The sequence below is a fragment of the Aedes aegypti genome, chromosome 1 (assembly GCF_002204515.2).
Source record: "Aedes aegypti strain LVP_AGWG chromosome 1, AaegL5.0 Primary Assembly, whole genome shotgun sequence".
Classification (NCBI taxonomy): Eukaryota; Metazoa; Arthropoda; class Insecta; order Diptera; family Culicidae; genus Aedes; species Aedes aegypti.
Genome location: NC_035107.1, coordinates 142,290,628 through 142,303,906, shown reverse-complemented (window position 1 = coordinate 142,303,906; position 13,279 = coordinate 142,290,628). Strand labels below are relative to the sequence as shown.

The following is a 13,279-nucleotide window of genomic DNA, read 5'->3' as shown; positions in this document are numbered from 1 at the left end:
AGATCTGATCAAGCTGTACCAAACAACCATCTTGTCGGTCTTAGAGTACGGTAGCTTTTGCTTTCAATCCGCGGCGAAAACACATATGCTGAAGATACAGCGGATTCAGTACCGCTGTCTTCGCATCGCGCTAGGCTGCATGAACTCGACTCACACAATGAGTTTAGAGGTACTTGCAGGAGTACAGCCCCTGACAGATCGTTTCGCGGAGTTAACACTCAGGTTCCTCATCCGTTGTGAGGTTCTCAATCCATTGGTTATTGAAAACTACGAAAAGCTGCTTGAACATAACCCTCAAACTCGTTTCATGAGTTGCTTAAGGGCCTACCTGACGTCGCAAAGAGGCGCCTATTGAACTTGTTTAATCACTTTCTGGAGTGTAACATTGTTCCGGATGACTGGAGGCAGGTGAGAGTAATAGCCATCCAAAAACCCGGGAAACCCGCGTCGAACTATAATTCGTACCGCCCAATTGCGATGTTGTCGTGTATTCGCAAGTTGTTAGAGAAGATGATTCTCTTTCGGCTGGATAAATGGGTTGAATCGAATGGCATGCTCTCAGATACACAGTTTGGTTTTCGCAGAGCCAAAGGAACGAACGACTGTCTTGCGCTGCTTTCTTCAGAAATTCAACTTGCCTTTGCCCAAAAGGAACAGATGGGTTCAGTGTTTTTGGATATTAAGGGTGCTTTTGACTCAGTTTGTGTTGATGTCCTTTCAGACAAACTCCACGCAAGTGGCCTTTCATCAGTTTTGAACAATTTTTTGTACAATTTGTTGTCCGAGAAGCATATGAGTATTACTCATGGCAACTTGTCAGTTTCACGAATTAGCTACATGGGTCTCCCCCAGGGATCATGTCTGAGTCCCCTTCTTTATAATTTTTATGTGAGAGACATTGATGACTGTCTCATGGAAAATTGCTCGTTAAGACAGCTTGCAGACGACTGTGTTGTTTCTGTCACAGGACCAACAGCAGCCGAACTACAAGGACCCTTACAAGATACTCTGGACATTTTGTCTACTTGGGCCTTAAAGCTGGGTATCGAATTCTCTGCGGAGAAAACTGAGATGGTTGTCTTTTCAAAGAAACACAAACCTGCCAAGTTTCCGCTTACACTCATGGGTAAGACAATCACTCATAGCTTGTCTTCTAAATATCTCGGGGTCTGGTTCGACGCCAAATGCACCTGGGGGAAACACATTGTGTATCTGACACAGAAATGCCAAAAACGAATCAACTTCATGCGAACTATAACCGGAACATGGTGGGGAGCCCATCCGGAAGATCTGATCAAGCTGTACCAAACAACCATCTTGTCGGTCTTAGAGTACGGTAGCTTTTGCTTTCAATCCGCGGCGAAAACACATATGCTGAAGATACAGCGGATTCAGTACCGCTGTCTTCGCATCGCGCTAGGCTGCATGAACTCGACTCACACAATGAGTTTAGAGGTACTTGCAGGAGTACAGCCCCTGACAGATCGTTTCGCGGAGTTAACACTCAGGTTCCTCATCCGTTGTGAGGTTCTCAATCCATTGGTTGTTGAAAACTACGAAAAGCTGCTTGAACATAACCCTCAAACTCGTTTCATGAGTGTGTACTACTGGTACATGACGCTGGAGGTTAGCCCATCTTCGGTTAACACCAATCGTGATAACTTCCTAGAATTCGACTGTTCCTCTGTAGTATTTGATTTGTCCATGAAGCAAGATATCCATGGTATACCAGATCGCTTTCGTTCAAAGTTTATCCCTCCCATGTTTGCAAGTAAATTCGGGCATGTCAGCGAGAGCCGACAGTTCTTCACTGATGGGTCAAAAATGGATGATATCACTGGTTTCGGTGTTTACAACGTTTCTCATAGCGCCTCCTTCATGCTTCAAAAACCATGCTCTGTATATGTTGCTGAACTAGCAGCTATACATTACACCTTAGAGTACATCAGTTCTCTCCCACCCGAGCACTTCTTCATTTTTTCCGACAGTTTAAGTTCTCTGGAAGCTGTTCGGTCAATGAAGCCGGTGAAGCACTCAGCGTACTTTCTGAATAGAATACGCCAGGCATTGAGTGCTTTGTCAATTCGCTCTTACACTATTACCCTAGCTTGGGTCCCTTCGCATTGCTCCATTCCTGGCAATGAGAAAGCGGACTCTCTGGCTAAGGTAGGCGCTAAAGAAGGCGATGTTTACGAGCGTCAAATCGCCTTCGAAGAATTTTTTGCATTGGCCCGTCGGGAGACCTTGATCAGCTGGCAACAGAAATGGAGAGACGGAGAAATGGGTAGATGGCTGCATTCCATATTTCCACAGGTGTCGAAAAAGCCATGGTTTAAGGGGTTGGGCATGAGCCGTGATTTCATTCGTGTCATGTGTCGGCTTATGTCCAATCACTATTCGTTAAGCGCGCATACCCACCGTATTGGGCTCTCAGAAAGCAATCTCTGTGTTTGCGGCGTGGCTTACCAGGATATCGAACATGTTGTGTGGGGATGCGTTGAGCATCGTGGCGTCAGATCTGAGCTGACTGAAACTCTCCGGATCCGAGGAAAACAGCAGAAACCTGTCAGGGAAGTGTTGGCGGGCCTTGATTTAGAATATATGAATTTAATCCATCTGTTTTTGAAGCGTACCAATATCCGGGTTTGATTGTGTTCGTTCCCTGTCTTTCTTTTTCCCATTCAAATTGTCCTCTTCTCGTCGTGTCTCCCACAAACCGTTTCTGTTTAGTTTTATTACAGATCTGGACATCCTGTCCCTTCAAGCTTCATCAGCTTAGTAGTCTAAGTAGCTTAAGAAATTCCAAAAAATCCTTTCCTTCCCTGTTTCAAATGTATCCACTAACCTTAAAACTTCCGCACACTAACATAGTTTTTAAAATAAGTTCAAATTTCAAAATGTAAATAATGTAAAAAAAAGAAAAGATTTCGGCTCTGTTATGCCCTACGGCGCCTGAGCCTGCCAAATAAACGAGATAAGTAAAAAAAAAATACAGTGTTATGAAAACTGTGAAATATGGTTAAAATGGTTATTAATAAGTGCTACAAGAGACTTTCCGGGATTGAAGACGAGTGGCTTGAAATTCGGACGTTATAAAAAAATTCCTGAATTTGATATATTTGAACGAGGATTTTTAAAGAAACATACAAATAAAACTAGAATCAAACCCGGTGAAAGTGTTATGTAATCACTCACTTTGTTTTTCGCCAAATATGAGATATGAGCGTCTAACCGGATATCTCTGGATTCAATTGAGGTAATGCAAACACGATTCAACTTACATTTCACGTTTTTTGGAGCAACATAGAGTAAATAAGTGCATCAAAATCATATCAATGTTGAGTTTAAAAGGTCTGAGATACGCTCTCACTTATTTTACATAAATATTTTATGTAGTAATCCAACTGTCCGGATTTTGATTCATTAGTGTCCGGATTTAAGGTCAAGGCTAGTTCTGAGTGTCCGGATTTAAAGACAAGATAAGAATTAATAATTTGAATATTTAAATGATGAAACCTTCATTTTTAGTTAAAAATTCGTTATCATTGCTTAGATAAGATATGAATTTATATGTTGCATCACAGAAGATTATATAAATCTACAGATAATGCTCTTAAAATAGCATTTGAACATTAATCCTTGCTAAAGCGTCCGGGTGTTGATGCAGCGCGGTACTACTGAAGTTAGGTATCTAGGGCTCATAACTTTGTCTTAATCATAACTTTGTCTTAAGAACAAGCTTTTGATATTCAAACAAATTTTCAGGCCAGCCATGTTGTATGCTGTACCAATATGGACTAGCTGTTGTAATACCAGGAAGAAAGCTCTGCAGAGAATTCAAAATAAAATTTTGAAGATGATTCTGAGGCTTCCTCCCTGGTATAGTACCAATGAGTTACATAGAATATCCAATGTTGAAACATTGGAACAAATGTCAAATAAAATAATCAATAATTTCAGGCAAAAATCGTTATAATCTCCTATTGCCACGATTAATGCGTTATATATTTAGGTTAAGTTAGGTTGGTATAGTACTAAATTCGGTTTTTTCGTCAACTCAATAAAATATACTTTGAGAAATATCTTCTCCTTCACTTCAGAATAAATAGCTACATCAGTTTTGCCTATCATCGTGCCTGACAATTCATTAATGTCAACTTCAAATTGACATCTCCTATCTAGTCCCTCTAAGGGGTTACATTGCACCGGGCAGAGGAGTATTCGCCGTCCTCAACATTTATACTTGAGCATTATCTTAACAACTTTTGGTAACTTTGATGGAACATTTTTGTATTGTACACAGCGGTCAGTAAAAACCTTTGAATATGATTCTGAAGCTGTCTCTCTGATATATGTAGTATAGAAATTTTGAAATATTGAACAAAACATCGAATTAAACTGTCAGTAGTTTTAGAAAAAAATCGTTGCAATCTTCTATTGACAAGATTGGTGCATCCGAAACAAATTAACAGTTAGCATTCCGAAATGTTCCTTTATGACGTTTCATCGATCTAAACACCCGTTGCTATTCGATTACCAAATCAATGGAGTGAAACTGCGAAGAGTGGATGAGTCTACTGATCTCGGAGTGGTGCTGGATCCTAAATTGACGTTCAACGTCCATTATACTTCGATCATCAGCAAAGCAAACCGACAACTGGGCTTTATTTCAAAGATCGCCAAAGACTTTACGGATCCGTATTGCTTGAAGTCTTTATTCTGTGCCTTAGTTCGGCCTATTTTGGAAAACGCTTCTGTTGTTTGGACGCCTAATGTCATCTCATGGACTTTGAGAATTGAAAGTGTGCAACGTAGATTTATCCGGTTGGCTTTGAAGCATTTACCTTGGCGCGATCCAGTGAACCTTCCTGCTTATCCTGAACGCTGCAAATTAATTGGTATGGACACCCTTGAGAAAAGACGGAAGATGCAACAAGCGATCTTTGTGGCAAAACTTATGGGCAATGAAATTGATTCTTTTCGGTTACTTTCCATGCTGAACTTTCGCGCTATTCAACGTCCTCTTCGACAGCGCTCTATGCTGCAGAGCAGGTTTCACCGAACAACGTTCGGTTATAACCATCCAATATGCTCGATGATTCGTTCTTTTACTCTGGTTGAGGATCTGTACGACTTTGGTGAAACATCGCTGCGCTTCAAGCATAAAATTTGTCAGTCATCGTTATTGTAATGTGCGTTTATGTTTTATTATGCATTCATTAAGACTTTGATGTCAGATGGATTGAAATAAATAAATAAAATACGTGCTTTATATAGGGTGACCATACCCTGTAGATTCAAAATCAGAACAGCCTTTTTCACATTTTTCTTGTGCGAATTCTATTTTATTTCAAATTTTGATGAAATGACTCATTGTCCTAACAGCAGGTATTACAAAGAATTATTTTTAATGTTGAGGACTTGTAATGTACGATCTCGAAAAACTTGTAATTAGTGGGTATAAGAACAAGTACAGTACTTTTGTATTTTTCAACCGTTCGGCTTGGTTATACATGTTTTGGATTCGGAAATGTCAATTCAGTACAATTTTAACTATGAATAACTTCACATCGAAATAACGAGACAAAATAGTGACGCTGTATATTGGAAATAGTATTTCAGTTGTGCTAACTCAACGTTCATATCCTTGAAAATGCTCGCCATTTGAGGAACAGAAAATCTACTCGACATCCATGAAACGGCATTCTTTGACCGAAAAGTGATCGTTTTGCCGACGTTTGCACTAAAAGATATCTTTTCAAACAGTTTGGAATAGTCGATGGAAATCAATATGCGTGAACGTTGGCTCATTCTGTCTGCCCGCAAATGCGTATAAAGAGTTACTGGGCCCAGATAGTCGTAGCGGTAAACGCGCAGCTATTCAGCATGACCATGCTGAGGGTCGTGGGTTCGAATCCCGCTGGTCGAGGATCTTTTCGTAAAGGAAATTTTCTCGATTCCCAGGGCATAGAATATCTTCGTACCTGCCACACGATAGGGTAAGTGTACCAGTTTTGGCCACCCTAAGGAAAAATATTGTTTATTTATAAATCAAAAGACCTTTGGTTACTGTCTGGACATTAAACGAAAGCTTTCAATCCATGCTCAGCAGGGAAAATATAAAAACTAATCAGAAACTTTGTTTTTGTATTAAAAATGGTGGTGGCGAATACTGGACCACTTGCACCAGTATTCGCCACGATTTTAATTTCGGTTCCTGAATTCGCCACTTACGTTGATTTCTTATGGAGGGTGGCGAATTCAGGAACAGGTGGCGAAAAATAGGTGCAAAGGAGCAAAAAGTTTAAGGAAAATGATTTTTTTCTATTATTTTCTGAGAAAATTTTGCGGTTTTCAAGAATGTTTCCGTATCATCTCAAAGCAATTTAGCAAACACTAAACAATTGGCAACCATATATGAAGTAAAACGGTATAAAATCTGGGGTGGCGAATAACTGGTACATGGCGAATACCGGTACACCTTCCCTATACGCATGCAAAAATGGTCAATCGGCAAAGAAAGCTCTCAGATAATAACTGTGGTAGTGCTCATAAGAACACTAATCTGAGAAGCAGGCTTTGTCCCAGTTGGGACGTAACGCCAGAAAGAAGAAGAAGAAGTTACTGGTCGTAATAGAGCGGCTTATTGCAAATTTAATTTTTCAGTTTCTTCAACGAAAATTCCCTGGACGTCCGATGTCAAAAAGAAGGGATATTTAAATTGTGTTTGAGGATCCTGATTTGACCCCTCTGACTTATTTTTGAGGAGTTATTTTAAAAGCAAGGTTTATGCCAGCTTATATCGGACCATTGACGATCTCTAGGCAAACTAAACAGTTTCTTGATTGATGTTGTTCTCATGAAATTGTCCAGATAAATTGCAAAGGGTCAGATTAATTCCAAATACTTCAATATAGAAATTAATTGATTTTTAACATAGTTATTATTATTTTTTTTTTTTTTTATTAACGAGATTTTTAGCCCTGGGCTAGTTCATCTCGGGACCAACGGCTTTTCTTCCCTTCCGAAGGAAGTCGTCACTGAAATTTTTAATGATGGGATTCGATCCCAGGTCCTTGGCGTGAGAGGCGTGTGTTCTAACCACTACACCAGGTCCGTCCCCATAGTTATTATATTTCCACGTACCAATGCAAATGATGGCGCACACTGTATAAATTCTTTAATATAACTAAATTATACATTATTGTCTTAGCCTTCTGCTAAGACAATAATCTATAATTTTTCAGAATACACTAGAGTATTTTTGACTTTTTGACCAGAGCATCGTGTTTTTAAATTCAAAAATACATTATGCTGTTAATCATCAACTATCTCGGGGCCCTTAATAACTTTAACCTGAGGCGTCCAGGAACTGCTTTCGAAATATGTTTATTGTGACCCATATTCCAATCTAAACCTTTCAAAATGAATGTTTGTTCTCCAAAGATCACTACGCGACTGTTCCATAGGTTTACAGATTCACCATGGAAAAGCTCCAGGAGTTCTAGTGCTTTCTTCAGGAGTACATAGAAAGGCTCCTCCAGAGATCACACCAAAAAATATTATTCAGATTCCTCTAGTGATTCTCTCAGGAATTTTGTTTGCAAATTTTTGAATGATTTCTCAAGCTTCAATTTTTCTCAAATCACTTCAGCGTTATCTACAGGAAAACGTTCACCAGTTCAACAAACAAACTAATTCTTCTACCGTTTTCCTCAGTAATTACCATCGCAGAGTAATAACTAGAGAAATATTCCTACAAGAATATTTCCGAAATGCTCTCATGTTATTTTTTTGTAATTTTAAAACAACTCCTTCAGGAATTGTACTACAGATTTCCATAGGAATTATTTCATAAATTCTTCCAGGGATTATTCCGCAAAACCTATTAGGAATTTTCCCATAAATTGTGCAATGAATTCAACCGGGGATTCATCATACATTTCTTAGTTCTTTTAAACATTTCTCAATCAACTCTTGAATTATATGCGCAATGGATTCTTTAATTTAATTGTTCGTCTAGAATTAAGGACTGTTCATTGTATAAAGTGTTGTGGTAATAAAAAAGTCATTAAAATAATTTCATTTCACACAAATGTGGCACAACGTTTAGATCGGTCGATTTTTGGAGGTTATCAAAATCAAAGATCATTAAAAATTAGCTGTAAAATTCAACAATCTATATTTTTCATTTAAAAAAAAAGCTTGCTAAAAATATCAAGTTCTTTTTAGAGAAACAATTTCCCAGATATCATAAAATCCTTCCTTAGCCGAGTGATTAGAGTCCGCGGCTACAAAGCAAAGCCATGCTGAAGGAGTCTGGGTTCGATTCCCGGTCGGTCCAGGATCTTTAATCATCGTACCTACCATACGATATACGAATGCGAAAATGGCAACTTTGGCAAAGAAAGCTCTCAGTTAATAACTGTGGAAGTGCTCATTAGAACACTACGCTGAGAAGCCGGCTCTGTCCCAGTGGGGACGTTAATTCCAAGAAGAAGGTCATAAAATCATTCCTATAGATTTTTTTAAAGAAAAAATATTTAAAATTTAAATAGTACTGACATGAGTAGGTTAAGGTTAAAAGTACATCCTGACGATAGTTTTAATATGAAAAACAACCTACGCCTTCATAGAGTTGCTTATTTAGTCCCCACGTCATATACCTATGAAGCATAATAGGAAAAAAAAAAACTTTATTTTCAGAAGACCACTCAAAACACAATGATAATCAGCAAAATTCAAAACACTGCTGTAATGAAATCGATTTTTTGTAAAATTTGTATTTTCAGAATGTGTTATTCTGAGATTATCCATCAAAATATTCGAAGAAAAAAAATTACAATTTGCTCTAGATCGATAAATATGCGTATATGATTTTTTAAATAAGGCATTTATTATTAAACGACCATAATGGGTAAATATTGTACTAAAAATGTTGATCTCTTTTTAACAAATATAGTTTCTTTAGCAATCTTAACCAATTTTAACACCCTTTTCCACCCTTTTTTGCTGAGAGTAAAAGGATGGTGTACGAGCAAAGTTGACCATTAAGAATAAATTACTTAAGTGACCTAGTGTCAGAAAATGGTGGAATATTATTGATGTTATTGAAACTCTACCTTCAGTAGAATTGGAAAAGATACCAACATAAGTTCATAATAATTAGGATTTTTTTCATGCAAAGAATAATGCTTAACCTTGTCGAATAGTTTTTTTTTTGAGTTTTTGTAAACACTTTTTTAGTTCTTCAACCGAAAAGCATTTTGTAAGTTTCTATATTTTCATAACATTGTTGAATAATAGTTGAACGATGCACAGAAAACCGATTACGATTTTATCAATAAATAAAAAATATATTGCATAAACAAGGTGTCCACTTTATAAAATGAACAGTCCCTAAAGATCACAAAATGCTACAGCAATTATTTATGTAGTTCCCTCAATTCAATTTTCCAATAATAACTTTATCAGTTTTTCGGGATATTTATCCGAGACTTTTTCAAGAGTCTGAAAGAAATCCGGAATTAATAATATATTTTAACAGAATCAGTTACATCTTTAGAAGTTAGTTTAGATATATACACCGGATTTTTTCAGGAATTTCCGCCAAATATTTCTAGAAAATTTACTAAGCATCCTCTTGAAGACGTCCTCAGAGATATCCTGGATAAATTATTTGAGAATTTCTTTGAAAAATTATTGAAAAAACCTGTTGAAAATTTTCGAAAGGAAACTTAGGAAAAATCTCCCAAGGTATCTTCAGATATATTTCTAGTTGCTATTTTGAAAAGCTCTGAACGAAAATTGAAGGGAGTTCAACATCCCCGGAGGAATCTCTACAGTTATTTGTGGATTCTATGGAAGAATCGCTGGATGTGTTCCGAGAAAGATAACTTCCTTGAGAAACGAATGTTCGAAGAAATCCCTGGAGTAATTTCGGAGAGTATCTTTGTAAAAATCAAAAATGAATTCCTCAAGGTATCCTGAACAAAAATCTGAAAGCAATTATTTGTGCAATTTGTGAAGGAATCGCTCAATGTACTCCTGAGGAAATCTTTGAATGATAACTAAAGTAAACTTTAAGCAAATACCTGAATTTCATTTCCATCAAAACATGGTTGGATTTTTTTGAGGAATGTTTATTGAAACGTGGTTACTGATCAGTCTCTTTTTGATCACGTTTTTCAGTCATGAGTCAGTCACATTTTAAGATAATTAGCCGCTAATAGCCCTGTTAACTAAATCAAATTTTAAGGGCCTCCGAATTCGACTCCGCACCGGGCCCCGAAAACCCTAGCTACGCTACTGCATCTACCATCTCGGCAGGAATCTAACAACAGGAATCCTTTGAGATCCTATTGAGGGTGTCAAAACAGGGTGTCCAGGAAATTCTGCAACAATCTCGCCAGCAATGTATCGATGATTTTGAAATAAAATCTGCTTAGTGTACGATCAAGGTCTCGCTTGTAAATTACAAAGAATGTCAAAACAGCCTTTGAATGTTAAAAGTATGATTCTTATAAACTAAAACAAACGAAATCCGCTTAAAGTCTTTTGGGAGATTTATTGAAGATCGTCCAAGAACATGCCACCTGAATTCATTGTATCACGGTTTCACAAATAATCTGCTAAGAGTCTTTCTGGGAGTTTCACAAAGAAGCTTCCCTTAAGTTTTCATTGACATCTCGTGATAATTCACTAAAGATTTCGCTAGAAATTCCTTAAAAGTCTTACTTGGCAGACCTTAACTGAAAACCGACGGTTTTATCAACACGATTCTGAGAGATATTCGTTAACGATTTTTCCAGAGGACATGGAATGCGAGTCTAACATTTGTCATGCTCCCCTGGTTTGATTTTGTAGTTTCGGCCTTGGTTTTTATAAATATTAACTCCATTGAAAGATCAACCAAATGGCCGTTGCGATAATACGCCCAACACCGAACAAAAACTCCACTTAAATTGCAAATTGTGTTTTTTGAGAACATTTTCAATGGTGCCAGCAATCAAACAAGCTTTCTCATTTGATATTTCTTTGAGTTAAAAAAATGGCAAAATAAGGAGAGAATGCTTCATTGCGATGCACCAAAACATCGCACAAATATAGGAAAAAGTTTTATGTTCCCATGGATTGCTACCATCTGTGATGAAACTAAAAATCGGAGTTTCGGAGACCTCTTTCATTCTGATAGCGATAGAATTCTGTGAAAATACTGATAAATAATAGCTTGTGTTTAATCCGAGGACTTCTATATTGTGACGCTTAGCCCGCTAAACTATGTCCAGCGAATTCTGCGTGGCAGCTGAGCGGACACAATGCGCTATAATGCTTCCATCTTTAGTTCGCGCTCTAGAACCCACAATTTTGAACCATTAATAATACAGTTCATATTAACAGCCCATCATCCAGTCCTAATACCCTTGGGTTAATCTTCTGATCCGGTTCCCAGTCTGGTAGGGAAACACATTTTTTTTCCACCGGAAACGCACCCACCGCCTTATTTTTTGCGGTTTCCAAAAATTCCGTCTGTCTTCTTCACTTACATAACATTCACGTAACATGAACTTCAACTGGCACGGAACACCATCCACCTCCACCAGTAGGGAAGGGAACCTTCTGCTCAGCTGATGCGACTGACTACATCAGTCTGCTGTCGCTAGAAGTTTTCACTTCCATGTGTTGGTGCCCGGACTGGGTTTGGGGTTCTCCCGTTCGAGTAATTGCAACCCACTGGTAGTAAAAGCCAAGCGAGTAAAACACACAAGAAATAACAACAAAACGAGGACCAGCTAATTTACGACTGCCGACGGAAAATCACTCTCACTGAAGGGAAAACTTTCTCTCTCACCCACGATGGCGACCGCGGATGTCAGGCCCCAAACTGGGCCGGAGGTGTGTTACCGGTGTGCTTCTGTGCACCAATACCACGGAATGGGAAAATGAGTGCCAGCTGGAGAGGTGAGCTTTACAGTGACGATCGAAAGTATCAGAATATGATCATGATTTACTTTTTTTACCGAAACATATAAAACTATTCTTTTTTTAGTCAACATTTGAGAGAGCAGGTACATTGAATCAACAATTTCATGCCACAATGCAATACTCGGTACGTGGTCGCATCTTTCCATCCTACATTCCGAAAATCGTTCTAAGCAACTGACATTCGAAAATTCCAAGAGCTTACAGGTCATCTTCGATGCTTTTTGTACGTGGTACATTTGGTGCGGGAGTGAATTTTTTTTGCCGTCAGCTTCTTCTAGAGCTTATAAACTTCCACTGATAATGTGCGTACGTATTTTTTTGCTCATCTATCATCACAATGTTTTCCATGCGAACCCTATTAGAAGTTGATTCCAAACTATTTCACCTTAAGATGCCATTACAAGGGGGAGTCCAAACAATCGAACAATATTCTAGGATGGGAGGAAGATAGAGAACAGTACGAGGACGTCAGACAGTAAATGTTCTTAAACTCCTTGGCTGTTCTGAAGCTAAACCTAAATACTCTGAAGGTTTTACCAACGGCGTAGTTCACATGTTGTTTAAACGACAGTTGTGCATCCAGGATTACTCCTGAATCCTTGACTTGTCTGATGGCTAGCAGCAATGGAGGATGATGAAGGGTAAGTTTCACCAAATGAACAGGAGCCTCGCATGAAAAAAGAAGCCGTATCCTGTGCGCTTATGAAGCAAAGATCTAGACGACAGTTATTCTGATAGGTGACGTTATCAATGTGAGAGAGTGTAGCAGCAATGTAGTTGTCCAGCAGAAAGGAAGCGTTGAACTGAATGACAGAAACCATTGGGCCCATTCACAAATTGCATAACGCTGAAGGAGGTGGGTGGGTGTCCTCGTGCTGTTACGGCTCATACAAAATTTGTAAAATATTCATACAAAAAGCGTTACGAGGGGGTGGGTGGGTGTCGAAAATGGCAATTTTTAGCGTTATGAAATCTGTGTACAAACCCATCTCACGAGCATATTGAAATCACTAGCTGTGTTGTTGGCTTTGGTGAGTGAATTTGACGGATAGCGCCAACAATTTTTGTTGCATAGGATTCATCGAATGTAGCGCGGTTGTTGCAACATGACCAGATTCTTTTCCCGAGAGCGTGCACGGAAAGAAATAACAATTGTGATTGAAAACAAATCTTAAGGGGAAAATCAACTGATGAGCATTGTCGTTCTACTATTATCACAAGTTGCGTGGAAAATTATTCCAAAAAAGATTATTAATAAAAATAAAATGCTTTTAGAAGTGTGCAACAATGGTAA

General features: G+C 38.4%; 1 protein-coding gene across 1 annotated transcript in view; it reads right to left on the bottom strand.

Moving 5' to 3' along the window:
* The window catches only part of LOC110674289 (inhibin beta chain-like), a gene marked incomplete at its 5' end in the record, with an annotated part of 53,811 nt that extends 42,242 nt beyond the window's left edge, over window positions 1-11,569 (bottom strand). Inside the window, one exon of the mRNA XM_021838568.1 lies at window positions 11,547-11,569. Within this exon, the coding sequence (XP_021694260.1) occupies window positions 11,547-11,569 (23 nt within the window). The remainder of the gene's footprint in view (window positions 1-11,546) is intronic.
* Between the last annotated feature and the right edge of the window lie 1,710 nt (window positions 11,570-13,279).